General features: G+C 46.3%; 1 protein-coding gene across 1 annotated transcript; it reads left to right on the top strand.

The window, feature by feature from the left end:
* The first annotated feature begins 759 nt into the window (after positions 1-759).
* LOC112241830 (zinc finger matrin-type protein 4-like) lies at positions 760-17669 on the top strand. The gene is made up of 4 exons (XM_042316239.1): positions 760-803; positions 985-1214; positions 4991-5087; positions 17255-17669. Exons 1-4 carry the CDS (start codon positions 760-762, stop codon positions 17262-17264), a joined length of 381 nt encoding a protein of 126 aa, XP_042172173.1. The 3' UTR covers positions 17265-17669.
* The last annotated feature ends 290 nt before the right edge of the window (positions 17670-17959 follow it).

Genomic DNA, 17959 nt, shown 5'->3' with positions numbered 1-17959 from the left:
GTGGGGATACAGCTCAGACTAGTGGGGATACAACTCAGACTAGAGAGAAGAGGGGCTACAACTCAGACTAGAGGGGAGAGGGGATACAACTCAGACTAGAGGGGAGAGGGGATACAACTCAGACTAGAGGGGATACAACTCAGACTAGAGGGGAGAGGGGATACAACTCAGACTAGAGGGGATACAACTCAGACTAGAGGGGAGAGGGGATACAACTCAGACTAGAGGGGATACAACTCAGACTAGAGGGAAGAGGGGATACAACTCAGACTAGAGGAGATACAACTCAGACTAGAGAGAAGAGGGGATACAACTCAGACTAGAGGGAAGAGGGGATACAACTCAGACTAGAGGGAAGAGGGGATACAACTCAGACTAGAGGGAAGAGGGGATACAACTCAGACTAGAGGGGATACAACTCAGACTAGAGGGAAGAGGGGATACAACTCAGACTAGAGGGGATACAACTCAGACTAGAGGGGAGAAGAGAAGACAAGTTGAAGGGAATAAAATAGTTGTTGTTATCTATCTTCTCCTCTCACTCTCCTTCTCCTCTCCTTTTTCTGCCTGCCTGCCTGCCTGCCTGCCTGCCTGCCTGCCTGCCTGCCTGCCTGCCTGCCTGCCTCTGCCTGCCTCTGCCTGCCTCTGCCTGCCTGCCTGCCTGCCTGCCTGCCTGCCTGCCTGTCTGTGTACAGATGAAGTGGGTAACAGGTGTGTGTGATGGTGGTCTCTTCACAGAGAGCTACTGTAACATCTGCAATGCTCAACTCATCTCAGAGTCTCAACGTGTGGCACACTACGAGGTTAGTCTCTCTCACACACACACACACACACACACACACACACACACACACACACACACACACACACACACACACACACACACACACACACACACACACTTTCCTTAATAAACATGTTTCATGAATACATATATGAATATATGTGAATCCTTATTTCCTGTGACACAGACTCCTCCCCCAGTTCATCCGACACGCACTCTCTGCCAATGCCGCCTCCCCCAGCCCCTCCCATTACCTGGCTAGTGACCAATGTCAACACAGCATGTAGGTCGTGCTTCCTGTGTGGGGCATGGTTCAACAACCCAGCGATGGCCCAGCAGCACTACGAGGGGAAGAAGCACCGGCGGAACGCAGCCAGGAGACAACTACTGGAACAACTAGCTGATAACCTGGACAGCAACCAGAACACAGGTTAGAGCTCAGGGGTTAGAGGTCAAGGATTAGAGGTCAGGAATACAGCCAGGGCACGACTTCTGGAACAACTGACTGATCATTTGGATATGAAGCAGAACACATGTTAGAGGTCAGCTGTTAGAGGTCAGAGGTTTGGGAGATTAGAGGTCAAACTAGGGTCAAAGGTTATGGCAGGTGAAGCTAGGCTCAGGGTCTAAGATTATATAAAGTATGATTACAGGACCGGTGTTATGGTGGATTTAGGGGGCGTGGCCCACCCTACCATACCCTGCCATACCTCCTTGACCGACCAAATAAAATATTTAAATATAGATGATTTATTTGACCTAGATGCACGCCGACAGAGACAAATACATCTCAGATAAAGCATCGGAGCGAAACAGCGACTGATATTATATAAGAACGGCTAATAGTAGGTTAACACCATCTGCTTTAAGTCACTCAGGAAACAGTCTTTCAAGAAGATCTAAACGAATGTTCCCATGAAACTGATTGACATCAAATTATTGACGTGCAGTTTGGACATTTCACCTGTAAAACGTGAAGAATTATCATTAAAGCAGACGGTGTTAACTATTAGCTGTTCTTCTCTGATATCAGGCTGTTTCCTGAGTGGATTAAAGCAGATGGTGTTAACTATTAGCTGTTCTTCTCTGATATCAGGCTGTTTCCTGAGTGGATTAAAGCAGACGGTGTTAACTATTAGCTGTTCTTCTCTGATATCAGGCTGTTTCCTGAGTGGATTAAAGCAGACGGTGTTAACTATTAGCTGTTCTTCTCTGATATCAGGCTGTTTCCTGAGTGGATTAAAGCAGACGGTGTTAACTATTAGCTGTTCTTCTCTGATATCAGGCTGTTTCCTGAGTGGATTAAAGCAGACGGTGTTAACTATTAGCTGTTCTTCTCTGATATCAGGCTGTTTCCTGAGTGGATTAAAGCAGATGGTGTTAACTATTAGCTGTTCTTCTCTGATATCAGGCTGTTTCCTGAGTGGATTAAAGCAGATGGTGTTAACTATTAGCTGTTCTTCTCTGATATCAGGCTGTTTCCTGAGTGGATTAAAGCAGATGGTGTTAACTATTAGCTGTTCTTCTCTGATATCAGGCTGTTTCCTGAGTGGATTAAAGCAGACGGTGTTAACTATTAGCTGTTCTTCTCTGATATCAGGCTGTTTCCTGAGTGGATTAAAGCAGACGGTGTTAACTATTAGCTGTTCTTCTCTGATATCAGGCTGTTTCCTGAGTGGATTAAAGCAGACGGTGTTAACTATTAGCTGTTCTTCTCTGATATCAGGCTGTTTCCTGAGTGGATTAAAGCAGACGGTGTTAACCAGGCGGACTGAAACAATAATTCAGGATTCCACATTACAAAATACAAACATTTGGGACTGATCAACAAGTAGCCTATCCGAACACTGAGTTTGCATGCTTAGCAACAATATAAGCTCAAGAAACTCCTGTACTCTCTGATGGGCATGTTTCCAGGCCTGCATGCCTCCTTTGACAAATGCACTATCACTGGCTGAAGCTTTTGCGAATGCAAGACAAACTGAGCAGAACAAGTAGTGAGTTAATTCATAGAATGTCAGCCATTTTCTGTTTGTGACATCTTTGGAGTGGAATACATTGGGAATGACTCTTTGAGGGGTTTGTTTTGGGTGGTACTGAAAAAATAAGTCAAAATCCTTGGACTGAGGACAGGAAAAATAATCAAATGTATTTTCAGTGCTTTCACTGTCCCTTTCTATATTTCCATGTACTGGGCTCTGAACCTCTCTCTCTCTCTCTCTCTCTGCACATCTGGTTGCTCTGCAGAATGAGATTAACATTGTAAATAACCTAAACTTAAACTTGTATTACTTGTGCAGTCATCGATTGTCTGCCCCCCGATTACAGTCCTACAGATAATCTCATAAATAAAGAACATATGAATCTAAAATCATAGCCTACATGTTTAGGTTTATGCTCTTACGTTGTACCTGAAGGTTCCTGCTCTGAGTCTGACTCTGAACTGACCACCACCTCCAGTTCTGCAGGAGCACCTGAAGCTCTAGTGCTGCTGCTGCTTCCTTCTCCACCTTTACAAAGAAAATACTCTATTATCATACTCACTATCATTAGTGTATCAGTAGGCTACATGAATACAGCTCTGGAAATAACTAAGAGTGGTGTCTTGAATTTTCCCAGAGCTGTATATTATTGTAGTAATGCTGGTACTAATGGCGCTAATGATCTTTGTCATTGCCTGCGCTGTGTCACACAGGCTACTGGGTTACGTTCATGGTTAGGTTACTGTAGCCTGTTTCGCTGTACAGTGTATGTGCACTTTCCCTAGCTGATGTGGCATGAGTCATGACACAATGCTGGCAAGTCCAGTCCAGGTTTACCATTTTTTTTACTAGTTGAAAGATATTGCCTTCAATGTCATAATGCTATGTTGCACTCATTGCTATGATATAACTCATCCACGAAGACGTGCAAACTGTTTAGCCGACCGGCCGTTGTGCCACTATTATTAGCTGGGCTACTTAGCTAACCATGCTGGGTGTGTGTGTTTTAGCTAGTGTTTTTGACTGACCTGGTCCCTTACTGGCGAACATGTCACTTATTTTTGCAGCATTTAGCTGCGTCTGTGGCAAGGGCCTTTCTCTTTTAATTCTCTCCCTCTCTGCTCCACCTTTCCTTTTCGTCCATTTCGCCGTGCGACTTGTCTGAAATGTTGTTGGTAGGGAAGCAGGTAGACCGTTGCTATGCGCGTCGCGGACAGGTCTGACGTCATGTTTGGCCCGCAACCTCGCGCGGGGACACTGCAGCGAGAGAGTGAGAGTGTCCCTGATGACTGTATTCTCCTCAATTTATTCCTGCTTGCTGTATTATGGCTCGTCAAATGGACTATTGACGGTAAGAGCCAAAACAAGCCTCAGGCCACCGGGACATGTCCCGGTGCGCCCGACAGCGTTAACCTACTATTAGCCGTTCTTATATGATATTATGCGTGGTTTTCCTGAGTTAATTAAAGCAGATTGTGTTAAATAACTATTAGCCGTTCTTCTATGATTTCAGACGCTGTTTCCTGAGTGAATTAACACTTGTCAGTGATGATGGCCTATTTTGAAATGAGGTATGCCTAACTTGGTGTTTGAGGGTAACATTTGAAGATAAATGCCTGTTCTACAATGACATCTGTCGGTACAAACTTTAATTGAGAAATTAGGATGTCGTTTAAAAAAGTATATTTTGCGCTCCCTCACCTAAAAACATAGCACTACACCACTGAAATTGAAGGAAAGGTGACAGGTGCACAGTGCGCTGTTCGGATCGTGGGATTATATTGGACATAAGTGTGAAGGTAACCTACTTTTTGAAGTGATTTGTTTGACAGTCAGATTGTGTTCGTGCCACATTAAAAAGGGAATACATTTGTACAGTTAAATTACACCTAGTTCGCACATAGGAGGTCCTGTGGAACAAAGTTGCCCCCAATGGAAATCAAATGCCCGTCCAACTGATTAGTTCTGGCCGGCCCTGTATGAATAGACAGAGATCATATCACAGGAGTCCAGGACGTGTCCATAGGAGACAGGTGTTCCAATCATTTGATTCAGTTCCATTGTGATCAAATTACAATCATTTGATTCAGTTCCATTGTGATCATGTTCCGATAATTTGATTCGGTTCCATTGTGATCCATTTCCAATCATTTGATTTGGTTCCATTATGATTCATTTCCAATCATTTGATTCAGTTCCATTGTGTGTTCCTGTGTACCTCCAGGTTTGAGGAGCAATTACAGCTGCAGTGTGTGTGATGTCACTCTGAACTCAATAGAACAGTACTACGCGCATCTCCAGGGCTCCAGACACCAAAACAAGTGAGTGAGTCTGTCTATCTGTCAGTCAGTTGGTCAGTCTATACCTCTATCTTTACCTTTAATCCTGACATCTACCCCCCCCCGCCCCCCACCACACCCACACACACACACACACACACACACACACACACACACACACACACACACATAGTTTGGGAAGGGAAAGGCTGCCTGGGTTGCCAAATTGGGTAGAGAGAGGCTGGCTGGGTTGCCAGATTTTTAATGGAGATGCTGGCTGGCTGGGTTGCCAAATTGGGCAGGGAGAGGCTGGCTGGGTTGCCAGATTGGTAATGGACATGCTGGCTGGTTGGGTTGCCAAATTGGGCAGGGAGAGGCTGGCTGGGTTGCCAGATTGGGAATGGAGAGGCTGGCTGGTTGGGTTGCCAAATTGGGCAGGGAGAGGCTGGCTAGCTGGCTTACTAGCTGAAGGGTTGGTTAACATATTATGTAAGAACAGGGTCACTGCTGGGTTGCCAGATTGTGAGTGGCATGCTGGCTGGCTAGATTGCCAGGTTGGTGAGGTTCTAACACACACACAAAGTGGTTCAGAGGGCTAAATGGACTGGAACCAGCTGCCTGAGAATGGAATGCAACACTGCATTCTGTCCATCTACATTATAGAGTAACGCCGGGCGGTCGGTCCATGTATTGATTGGTGTTGGTTTCTGAAAGGCTCCGAGTGATTCCATTGAGTTTAATCTCTCGGGTGTCTAATCTGCCTCAGCCAATTCCTCTCTCCTTTCTCTTTGTAACCACACTGGTATTGTGCCCTAAATAGCATGGCACCCTATTCCCTATATAGTGCACGACATTTGACCAAAGCCCTATAAGCCCTGGTCAAAAGAAGTGCACTATATAGGGAATAGGGTGCCATTTAGGGTGCATTTTGTCCCGACTCCTCAGCCAATCTCTCTCTCTGTAATGACACAATGCCTAATGAATTATAGGCGGTGGGTCTGAATGTTTTATTAGTAGAAATATTACGTGATTAAGGCCACTGTTCTGTTTACCTCTCTTAGTCTCCTCCATCTTTATGTTGGTATTGTTATCTTTTATTATGTCTTGTTGTTGTTGCATTGTCCAGAAGGAACCTGCCAGTTAGCATTTAGTTGGATGGTGTAGACCATGTGTATCCTGTACATACCACTAATAAAACATGAAACACTGCTGCCTCCTCAATACACACAGCGCTAATGGAACTCTCCTCCTCTCCTCCTCTCCTCCTCTCCTCAATACACACAGCGCTAATGGAACTCTCCTTCTCCTCCTTCTTCTCTCCTCTCCTTCTCCCCTCCTCCTTCTCTCCTCAATAATCACAGCACTAATGGAATTGAGTCCTAGAAACTGTGTGTGTGTGTGTGCGTGCGTGTGGGACTATTTCTCTTTCCATCAGAGTTTGGTAACAACAGTCCATGACAACACATGCAGTAACACTAATCAAATATAATTACAGAAATGGAACAGGGCGAAGCTCTGGACTTTATGCCAGGACATGATTAATATAGACACAATATTAAGTCCCAGAATCCATACCAAATGGCACCCTATCCCTATATAGGGCCCATAGGGTTCTGGTCAAAAGTAGTGCACTATATAGGGAATAGGGTGCCATTGAGGATGCTTCCCAAGTTGAGAGCAAATTGTAGTTGTTATTGATATTAATCTTATGAATCGTGAAAAATGTCATAATAATTGTTATTGATTCAATTAGGAGGCTTGGTTAACGAGCTGCATATTTCTCCATTTCTGACTTTAATCAGATCATTCTTTCTTTTTCAAAGAAGAACATTGTTAGTTTCTCTCCCTCTTCTCTCTCTCTCCTCTCTCTCTCTCCTCTCTCTCCTCTCTCTCTCCTCTCTCTCCTCTCTCTCTCCTCTCTCCTCTCTCTCTCCTCTCTCTCTTCTCTCTCTCCTCTCTCTCCTCTCTCCTCTCCCTCTCCTCTCTCTTCTCTCTCTCTTCTCTCTCTCCTCTCTCCTCTCTCTCTCCTCTCTCTCTTCTCTCTCTCCTCTCTCTCCTCTCTCTCTTCTCTCTCTCCTCTCTCTCCTCTCTCCTCTCCCTCTCCTCTCTCTTCTCTCTCTCTTCTCTCTCTCCTCTCTCTTCTCTCTCTCCTCTCTCTCTCCTCTCTCTTCTCTCTCTCCTCTCTCTTCTCTCTCTCTCCTCTCTCTTTCTCCTCTCCCTCTTCTCTCTCTCTCCTCTCCCTCTTCTCTCTCTCTCCTCTCTCTCTCTCCTCTCTCTCCTCTCTCTCTCCTCTCTCTCCTCTCTCTCTCCTCTCTCTCCTCTCTCTCTCCTCTCTCTCTCCTCTCTCTCTTCTCTCTCTCCTCTCTCTCTTCTCTCTCTCCTCTCTCTCCTCTCCCTCTCCTCTCTCTTCTCTCTCTCTTCTCTCTCTCCTCTCTCTTCTCTCTCTCCTCTCTCTCTCCTCTCTCCTCTCCCTCTCCTCTCTCTTCTCTCTCTTCTCTCTCTCCTCTCTCTTCTCTCTCTCTTCTCTCTCTCCTCTCTCTTCTCTCTCTCCTCTCTCTCTCTCCTCTCTCTTCTCTCTCTCCTCTCCCTCTCCTCTCTCTTCTCTCTCTCTTCTCTCTCTCCTCTCTCTTCTCTCTCTCTTCTCTCTCTCCTCTCTCTTCTCTCTCTCCTCTCTCTCTCCTCTCTCTCTCCTCCCTCTCCTCTCTCTCTTCTCTCTCTCCTCCCTCTCCTCTCTCTCTTTTTCAAAGAAGAACATTGTTAGTTTCTCTCCCTCTTCTCTCTCTCTCCTCTCTCTCTCTCCTCTCTCTCCTCTCTCTCTCCTCTCTCTCCTCTCTCTCTCCTCTCTCTCTCCTCTCTCTCTCTCTCTCTCCTCTCTCTCTCCTCTCTCTCTTCTCTCTCTCCTCTCTCTCTCTCTCCTCTCCTCTCTCTTCTCTCTCTCTTCTCTCTCTCCTCTCTCTCTCTCTCTCTCCTCTCTCTCTCCTCTCTCCTCTCCCTCTCCTCTCTCTTCTCTCTCTCTCTCTCTCTCCTCTCTCCTCTCTCTCTTCTCTCTCTCCTCTCTCTTCTCTCTCTCCTCTCTCTCTCTCCTCTCTCTTCTCTCTCTCCTCTCCCTCTCCTCTCTCTTCTCTCTCTCTTCTCTCTCTCCTCTCTCTTCTCTCTCTCTTCTCTCTCTCCTCTCTCTTCTCTCTCTCCTCTCTCTCTCTCTCTCTCTCTCTCCTCCCTCTCCTCTCTCTCTTCTCTCTCTCCTCCCTCTCCTCTCTCTCCTCTCCCTCTCCTCTCTCTCTCCTCCCTCTCCTCTCTCTCTTCTCCCTCTTCTCTCTCTTCTCTCTCTCCTCTCTCTCTCCTCTCCCTCTTCTCTCTCTCTTCTCTCTCTCTTCTCTCTCTTCTCCCTCTTCTCTCTCTTCTCTCTCTCCTCTCTCTCTCCTCTCCCTCTTCTCTCTCTCCTCTCCCTCTTCTCTCTCTCTTCTCTCTCTCTTCTCTCCCTCTTCTCTCTCTCCTCTCTCTCTTCTCTCATGTCTCTTTTGTCTCTCCAAGTCATACTTATATGTAGCTCTCTCTGGGGGTATAATTGAATGATTCTTAGTGTAATAGAATGATTCTTAGTGTAATAGAATGATTCTTTGTGTTATAGAATGACTCTTACTGTAATAGCATGGTTCTTAGTGTAATATAATGATTCTTACTGTAATAGAATGGTTCTTAGTGTAATAGAATGATTCTTAGTGTTATAGAATGATTCTTAGTGTTATAGTGTAATAGAATGGTTCTTAGTGTAATATAATTATTCTTAGTATAATATAATGATTCTTAGTGTAATATAATGATTCTTAGTGTAATAGTGTAATAGAATGGTTCTTAGTGTAATAGAATGATTCTTAGTGTGATACAATGATTCTTAGTGTAATAGAATGGTTCTTAGTGTAATAGAATGGTTCTTAGTGTAATAGAATGGTTCTTAGTATAATATAATTATTCTTAGTGTAAAAGAATGATTCTTAGTGTTATAGAATGATTCTTAATTTAATGGAGTGAGTTAGGTCTGCTCTATGCTAAATTAGCATACCCCCTGAGTCCCTTCCCTGTTTCACACCTGGTAGTTTGGTGGATGAGACGACCAGCTCTCTGTAACCTAGAGGGTAACCAGTGGGTCCATCTCCTCTGTACCATGTTTCTTGTAGGATGACAATGTCTGTATTTCTGATTTATTTGATGAAGTCCAGGTTTCTTCTCTTTAGGCCAAAGGCAGATGACCTCAGGCCTTGGATATTCCAGGATGATATAGTGAAGGCTTTGTGTTCCAATAAAGTGTCCAATGTTGTTGGTTGTGTGGTTTGGCCTCAGGCTAGTAAGTGTGAGCAGAGCCTGCTGAGCATCTGGTACATGCCATTGGCTTGGGCTAGTGTAAGAGTGGGGGTTTGGGCCTGTTTGCCTGCTCACTGCCTGGGCGTATGTGTGACTTCCATGTTGAGGTTCTTTGCGGGGGTGGGGTGCATGGGATGTGCAGGAGGGGCATAGATCTGATCTGAGGGGGCCTAAATGTAATGAAACATGTAAAACAAGGTAGGCAGAATCAGAATGTGGACAAGATCAGGACACACTTTGGTGTGTGTGTGTGTGTGTGTGTGTGTGTGTGTGTGTGTGTGTGTGTGTGTGTGTGCAACAGCAAATGTCCATTCAGGCACAAACTTTTTCTGCAAAGAGAGTTCAATGATGTCAGTCACCCACAGAAATTGACAAGAACACTTCTCACACTTTGTCATCTGACACACACACACACACACACACACACACACACACACACACACACACACACACACACACACACACACACACACGCAGACAGTTGTGCCAGAGTTGATTGAGTTGATTCACGTCATTAAAGCACTTTGAAACATATTTCTGTGTATCTGTCCTCACTTTTGTCGCGATTAGATGCATGTTGGATCCTTACCAGACACATGGGCATCCATCCATGTGTGTGAGAAAGAGAGAGAGAGAGACAGCAAGAGAGAGATGAAGGGGGAGAGAGAGGGGGAGATATAGAGAGAGAGAAAGAGAAGGGTGGGGGAGAGAGAGGGGAGATATAGAGAGATAGAAAGAGAAGGGTGGGGAGAGAGAGGGGGAGATATAGAGAGATAGAAAGAGAAGGGTGGGGGAGAGAGAGGGGGAGATATAGAGAGAGAAGGGTGGGGGGGAGAGAGGGGGAGATATAGAGAGAGAGAAAGAGAAGGGTGGGGGGAGAGAGAGGGGGATATAGAGAGAGAGAAGGGGGAGAGAGAGGGGAGATATAGAGAGAGAGAAAGAGAAGGGTGGGGGAGAGAGAGGGGGAGATATAGAGATAGAAAGAGAAGGGTGGGGGGAGAGAGAGGGGGAGATATAGAGAGAGAGAAAGGGGGAGAGAGAGGGGAGATATATAGAGAGAGAGAAAGAGAAGGGTGGGGGAGAGAGAGGGGGAGATATAGAGAGAGAGAAAGAGAAGGGTGGGGGAGAGAGAGGGGAGATATAGAGAGAGAAAGAGAAGGGTGGGGGAGAGAGAGGGGAGATATAGAGAGAGAAAGAGAAGGGTGGGGGAGAGAGAGGGGGAGATATAGAGATAGAAAGAGAAGGGTGGGGGAGAGAGAGGGGGAGATATAGAGAGAGAGAAAGAGAAGGGTGGGTGGAGAGAGAGGGGGAGATATAGAGAAAGAGAAGGGTGGGGGAGAGAGAGGGGGAGATATAGAGATAGAGAGAGAAGGGTGGGGAGAGAGAGGGAGAGATATAGAGAGATAGAAAGAGAAGGGTGGGGGGAGAGAGAGGGGGAGATATAGAGAGAGAGAAAGAGAAGGGTGGGGGGAGAGAGAGGGGGAGATATAGAGAGAGAGGAAGGGGGAGAGAGAGGGGGAGATATAGAGAGAGAGAAAAAGAGAAGGGTGGGGGAGAGAGAGGGGGAGATATAGAGAGAGAGGAAGGGGAGAGAGAGGGGGAGATATAGAGAGAGAGAAAGAGAAGGGTGGGGGGAGAGAGGGGGAGATATAGAGAGAGAAAGAGAAGGGTGGGGGGAGAGAGAGGGGGAGATATAGAGAGAGAAAGAGAAGGGTGGGGGAGAGAGAGGGGGAGATATAGAGAGAGAAAGAGAAGGGTGGGGAGAGAGAGGGGGAGATATAGAGATAGAGAGAGAAGGGTGGGGGGGAGAGAGGGGGAGATATAGAGAGAGAAAGAGAAGGGTGGGGGGAGAGAGAGGGGGAGATATAGAGATAGACAGAGAAGGGTGGGGGGAGAGAGAGGGGGAGATATAGAGATAGAAAGAGAAGGGTGGGGGAGAGAGAGGGGGAGATATAGAGAGAGAGAAAGAGAAGGGTGGGGGAGAGAGAGGGGAGATATAGAGATAGACAGAGAAGGGTGGGGGAGAGAGAGGGGAGATATAGAGATAGAAAGAGAAGGGTGGGGGGAGAGAGGGGGGATATAGAGAGAGAGAAAGAGAAGGGTGGGGGGAGAGAGAGGGGGAGATATAGAGAGAGAGAAAGAGAAGGGTGGGGGAGAGAGAGGGGGAGATATAGAGAGAGAGAAAGAGAAGGGTGGGGGAGAGAGAGGGGGAGATATAGAGATAGACAGAGAAGGGTGGGGGAGAGAGAGGGGAGATATAGAGATAGAAAGAGAAGGGTGGGGGGAGAGAGGGGGGAGATATAGAGAGAGAAAGAGAAGGGTGGGGGAGAGAGAGGGGGAGATAGAGAGAGAGAAGAGAAGGGTGGGGGAGAGAGAGGGGGAGATATAGAGAGAGAGAAAGAGAAGGGTGGGGGGAGAGAGAGGGGGAGATATAGAGAGAGAGAAAGAGAAGGGTGGGGGAGAGAGAGGGGGAGATATAGAGAGAGAGAAAGAGAAGGGTGGGGGAGAGAGAGGGGGAGATATAGAGAGAGAGAAAGAGAAGGGTGGGGGGGAGAGAGAGGGGGAGATATAGAGAGAGAGAAAGAGAAGGGTGGGGGGAGAGAGAGGGGGAGATATAGAGAGAGAGAAAGAGAAGGGTGGGGGAGAGAGAGGGGGAGATATAGAGAGAGAAAGAGAAGGGTGGGGGAGAGAGAGGGGGAGATATAGAGATAGAGAGAGAAGGGTGGGGGGAGAGAGAGGGAGAGATATAGAGAGATAGAAAGAGAAGGGTGGGGGAGAGAGAGGGGGAGATATAGAGAGAGAGAAAGAGAAGGGTGGAGGGAGAGAGAGGGGGAGATATAGAGATAGAAAGAGAAGGGTGGGGGGAGAGATGTAATGTTCTGCCCTGTGAACGGTTATTTTACACACAGCCCGCAGGTCCAGTGGCACGTAAAACCTTTAGCTGTTGACTTCAGTAGACCTGAATGGACATTTGCTGTTGCACACACACACACACACACACACACACACACACACACACCAAAGTGTGTCCTGATCTTGTCCACATTCTGATTCTGCCTACCTTGTTTTACATGTTTCATTACATTTAGGCCCCCTCAGATCAGATCTATGCCCCTCCTGCACATCCCATGTACCCCACCCCCGCAAAGAACCTCAACATGGAAGTCACACATACGCCCAGGCAGTGAGCAGGCAAACAGGCCCAACCCCCACTCTTACACTAGCCCAAGCCAATGGCATGTACCAGATGCTCAGCAGGCTCTGCTCACACTTACTAGCCTGAGGCCAAACCACACAACCAACAACATTGGACACTTTATTGGAACACAAAGCCTTCACTATATCATCCTGGAATATCCAAGGCCTGAGGTCATCTGCCTTTGGCCTAAAGAGAAGAAACCTGGACTTCATCAAATAAATCAGAAATACAGACATTGTCATCCTACAAGAAACATGGTACAGAGGAGACAGACCCACCGGTTGCCCTCTAGGTTACAGAGAGCTGGTAGTCCCATCCACCAAACTACCAGGTGTGAAACAGGGAAGGGACTCAGGGGGTATGCTAATTTAGCATAGAGCAGACCTAACTCACTCCATTAAATTAATCAAAACAGGAACATTTTACATTTGGCTAGAAATTCAAAAGGAAATTATCTTAACAGCGAAAAATGTCTTCCTGTGTGATACCTATATCCCCCCACTAGAATCCACATACTTTAATGGAGACAGCTTCTCCATCCTGGAGGGGGAAATCAACCATTTCCAGGCCCAGGGACATTTACTAGTCTGTGGCGACCTAAATGTCAGAACCGGACAAGAACCTGACACCTTCAGCACACAGGGGGACAAACACCTGCCTGCAGGTGACAGCATTCCCTCCCCCATATACCCCCTAGGCACAACTATGACAACATAACCAACAGAAACGGGTCACAACTCCTGCAGCTCTGTCGCACGCTGGGTATGTACATAGTCAACGGTAGGCTTCGAGGGGACTCCTATGGTAGGTACACCTATAGCTCATCTCTTGGCAGTAGTACTGTAGACTACTTTATCACTGACCTCAACCCAGAGTCTCTCAGAGTGTTCACAGTCAGCCCACTGACACCCCTATCAGACCACAGCAAAATCACAGTCTACCTGAACAGAGCAAAACTCAATCATGAGGCATGATGTGTGTCTGTGTGTCTGTGTGTGTGTCTGTGTGTGTGTGTCTGTGTGTCTGTGTGTTTGTGTGTAAAAAGTAAATCCAAGTAAACACACGTCCTGTTATTAAGCCAATGCTGATCATGTCTCCATACACAACTTTCCAAGTTCTGCACAGTACCTTCAGTGAAACTTTTGAAATTAAAGAAATGATTTGTCCAAAACACTTCTGCTTTTCAGAGGGATGCATTATCTGCTGGGAAAGACTCTTTTCATTAGGTTCTATCCACACGGACCTGGTTAACAGGGTCCTTATTCATCGTACATTTAGAAGGAAATCTCATTAAAGCTCTGGAATCAGCTCTTCCCTGACTGATGCTGGGTCTCGGCGGGTGACGGCGCTAGCTGATTAAATAACTTCCTTGTTTACAACCCCAAACACTCTCATTAACAACTTAGTTTACTGACAGTTTATAATACCAAATTAGAGATAAAGAGGGAATGAACGATTTACTGTGGAACTGCTGGAGATCATTGACTAGGAGAGGTGTGTCTACCAGACAGTGAGTGGTTTACTGTGGAACTGCTGGAGATCATTGACTAGGAGAGGTTTGTCTACCAGACAGTGAGTGGTTTACTGTGGAACTGCTGGAGATCATTGACTAGGAGAGGTGTGTCTACCAGACAGTGAGTGGTTTACTGTGGAACTGCTGGAGATCATTGACTAGAAGAGGTGTGTCTACCAGACAGTGAGTGGTTTACTGTGGAACTGCCGGAGATCATTGACTAGGAGAGGTGTGTCTACCAGACAGTGAGTGGTTTACTGTGGAACTGCTGGAGATCATTGACTAGGAGAGGTGTGTCTACCAGACAGTGAGTGGTTTACTGTGGAACTGCTGGAGATCATTGACTAGGAGAGGTGTGTCTACCAGACAGTGAGTGGTTTACTGTGGAACTGCTGGAGATCATTGACTAGGAGAGGTGTGTCTACCAGACAGTGAGTGGTTTACTGTGGAACTGCTGGAGATCATTGACTAGGAGAGGTGTGTCTACCAGACAGTGAGTGGTTTACTGTGGAACTGCTGGAGATCATTGACTAGGAGAGGTGTGTCTACCAGACAGTGAGTGGTTTACTGTGGAACTGCTGGAGATCATTGACTATGAGAGGAGTGTCAACCAGACAGTGAGTGGTTTACTGTAACTGCTGGAGATCATTGACTAGGAGAGGTGTGTCTACCAGACAGTGAGTGGTTTACTGTGGAACTGCTGGAGATCATTGACTAGGAGAGGTGTGTCTACCAGACAGTGAGTGGTTTACTGTGGAACTGCTGGAGATCATTGACTAGGAGAGGTGTGTCTACCAGACAGTGAGTGGTTTACTGTGGAACTGCTGGAGATCATTGACTAGGAGAGGTGTGTCTACCAGACAGTGAGTGGTTTACTGTGGAACTGCTGGAGATCATTGACTAGGAGAGGTGTGTCTACCAGACAGTGAGTGGTTTACTGTGGAACTGCTGGAGATCATTGACTAGGAGAGGTGTGTCTACCAGACAGTGAGTGGTTTACTGTGGAACTGCTGGAGATCATTGACTAGGAGAGGTTTGTCTACCAGACAGTGAGTGGTTTACTGTGGAACTGCTGGAGATCATTGACTAGGAGAGGTGTGTCTACCAGACAGTGAGTGGTTTACTGTGGAACTGCTGGAGATCATTGACTAGAAGAGGTGTGTCTACCAGACAGTGAGTGGTTTACTGTGGAACTGCCGGAGATCATTGACTAGGAGAGGTGTGTCTACCAGACAGTGAGTGGTTTACTGTGGAACTGCTGGAGATCATTGACTAGGAGAGGTGTGTCTACCAGACAGTGAGTGGTTTACTGTGGAACTGCTGGAGATCATTGACTAGGAGAGGTGTGTCTACCAGACAGTGAGTGGTTTACTGTGGAACTGCTGGAGATCATTGACTAGGAGAGGTGTGTCTACCAGACAGTGAGTGGTTTACTGTGGAACTGCTGGAGATCATTGACTAGGAGAGGTGTGTCTACCAGACAGTGAGTGGTTTACTGTGGAACTGCTGGAGATCATTGACTAGGAGAGGTGTGTCTACCAGACAGTGAGTGGTTTACTGTGGAACTGCTGGAGATCATTGACTATGAGAGGAGTGTCAACCAGACAGTGAGTGGTTTACTGTAACTGCTGGAGATCATTGACTAGGAGAGGTGTGTCTACCAGACAGTGAGTGGTTTACTGTGGAACTGCTGGAGATCATTGACTAGGAGAGGTGTGTCTACCAGACAGTGAGTGGTTTACTGTGGAACTGCTGGAGATCATTGACTAGGAGAGGTGTGTCTACCAGACAGTGAGTGGTTTACTGTGGAACTGCTGGAGATCATTGACTAGGAGAGGTGTGTCTACCAGACAGTGAGTGGTTTACTGTGGAACTGCTGGAGATCATTGACTAGGAGAGGTGTGTCTACCAGACAGTGAGTGGTTTACTGTGGAACTGCTGGAGATCATTGACTAGGAGAGGTGTGTCTACCAGACAGTGAGTGGTTTACTGTGGAACTGCTGGAGATCATTGACTAGGAGAGGTGTGTCTACCAGACAGTGAGTGGTTTACTGTGGAACTGCTGGAGATCATTGACTAGGAGAGGTTTGTCTACCAGACAGTGAGTGGTTTACTGTGGAACTGCTGGAGATCATTGACTAGGAGAGGTGTGTCTACCAGACAGTGAGTGGTTTACTGTGGAACTGCTGGAGATCATTGACTAGGAGAGGTTTGTCTACCAGACAGTGAGTGGTTTACTGTGGAACTGCTGGAGATCATTGACTAGGAGAGGTGTGTCTACCAGACAGTGAGTGGTTTACTGTGGAACTGCTGGAGATCATTGACTAGGAGAGGTGTGTCTACCAGACAGTGAGTGGTTTACTGTGGAACTGCTGGAGATCATTGACTAGGAGAGGTGTGTCTACCAGACAGTGAGTGGTTTACTGTGGAACTGCTGGAGATCATTGACTAGATTTTTAACTCAACATAGTGTGAAATAAGCTTATAATTAATAGCCTAAGAGTAGTTTCATTTTGCTGGGGTGCAATGAGGAGATTCGGGATCTTTCCCCCCATGCGTTTCCATGGCAATTAGATTCTTTGGGTCAAGTTCCATTGAACTCTTCACCTCATCTATATTCCATTCTCTACAGATGAATGGATCCAGATCAGCTATTCTGTGTGTTCCAACAGTTCTGCCCTGACAACCCAACCTGACAACCCAACCTCACAACCCAACCTGACAACCCAACCTCACAACCCAACCTGACAACCCAACCTCACAACCCAACCTCACAACCCAACCTCACAACCCAACCTCACAACCCAACCTGTCACAACCCAATCCCAACCGAACAACCCAACCTGACAACCCAACCTGACAACCCAACCTGACAACCCAACCTCACAACCCAACCGACAACCCAACCTGACAACCCAACCTCACAACCCAACCTGACAACCCAACCCAACCCAGCCCTCCATTCACCATAGGGCCAATCCCATTTAGGGTACAGCTAATCACACCAAATTGCACTAAATCACATTCAATCACATTCCATCACACTAAATCACAATAAATCACAGTAGCCAACTAGCTAGCTTTATGGGTGTTTTGACATGAGTATGACATTGTAATTCTGATTGTTTAATGTTTTAGGGACTCCTGAAGCAACCAGCAAACCAGGCTGTCGTCTTGTGAAACAGTGGACGTAAAGAATCTAGCTAGCTAAAGCATTTACTGCAAATTGAATGTACTGTTTGCCTTGCTGTTATTTGCCATGCAATGTAGTGAGATGACATAACGTAGCTAGCTATGTTCTTGTTTTTGGGCAGTGGGGGATAAAAATCCCTGTATGCCTATGGATGTGTAGCTGTCTAGCAGGTCTGTGTATGGACCCAAACGTTTGGTATACATATTAGTTCAGAACCTAGATATGAACTTAAGCTATCATAGCCGGTTGTATCAACTTCAAAACAGTCTGAATGACATTAATGAAGCCTATGGATTGAGTAGAATTTAATATAACTTTTTGCCAAGGATGCAAGTCGTATATACATGTAGCATGAGATCCCCACATTGTAGCCTGTACATTTAATATTTTCACTGATCATGTACTCTACCTTGGCAAATAAAGGTGCGGTTCAGGTATGAATGTCTGTGAGATTCTTTTTCAGTCATATCCAATACCAGGAGTATCAACTTCCAGTCTTTGAATGATGCTGTGTCTGCATGTATGTATTACAATTATACACTTCAACAGTGTTTACCAATCTTGGTCCTGGGACATCAATGGTTACACATTGTAACTAATAGACTATAAACATGATTTAACTAGTTAAAGGATGATTTGTAATTCATATA

This window comes from Oncorhynchus tshawytscha, unplaced genomic scaffold (assembly GCF_018296145.1).
Source record: "Oncorhynchus tshawytscha isolate Ot180627B unplaced genomic scaffold, Otsh_v2.0 Un_contig_2871_pilon_pilon, whole genome shotgun sequence".
Lineage (NCBI taxonomy): Eukaryota > Metazoa > Chordata > Actinopteri > Salmoniformes > Salmonidae > Oncorhynchus > Oncorhynchus tshawytscha.
Note: the sequence above shows the minus strand (reverse complement) of the source record. Positions and strands in the feature narration are given on the sequence as shown.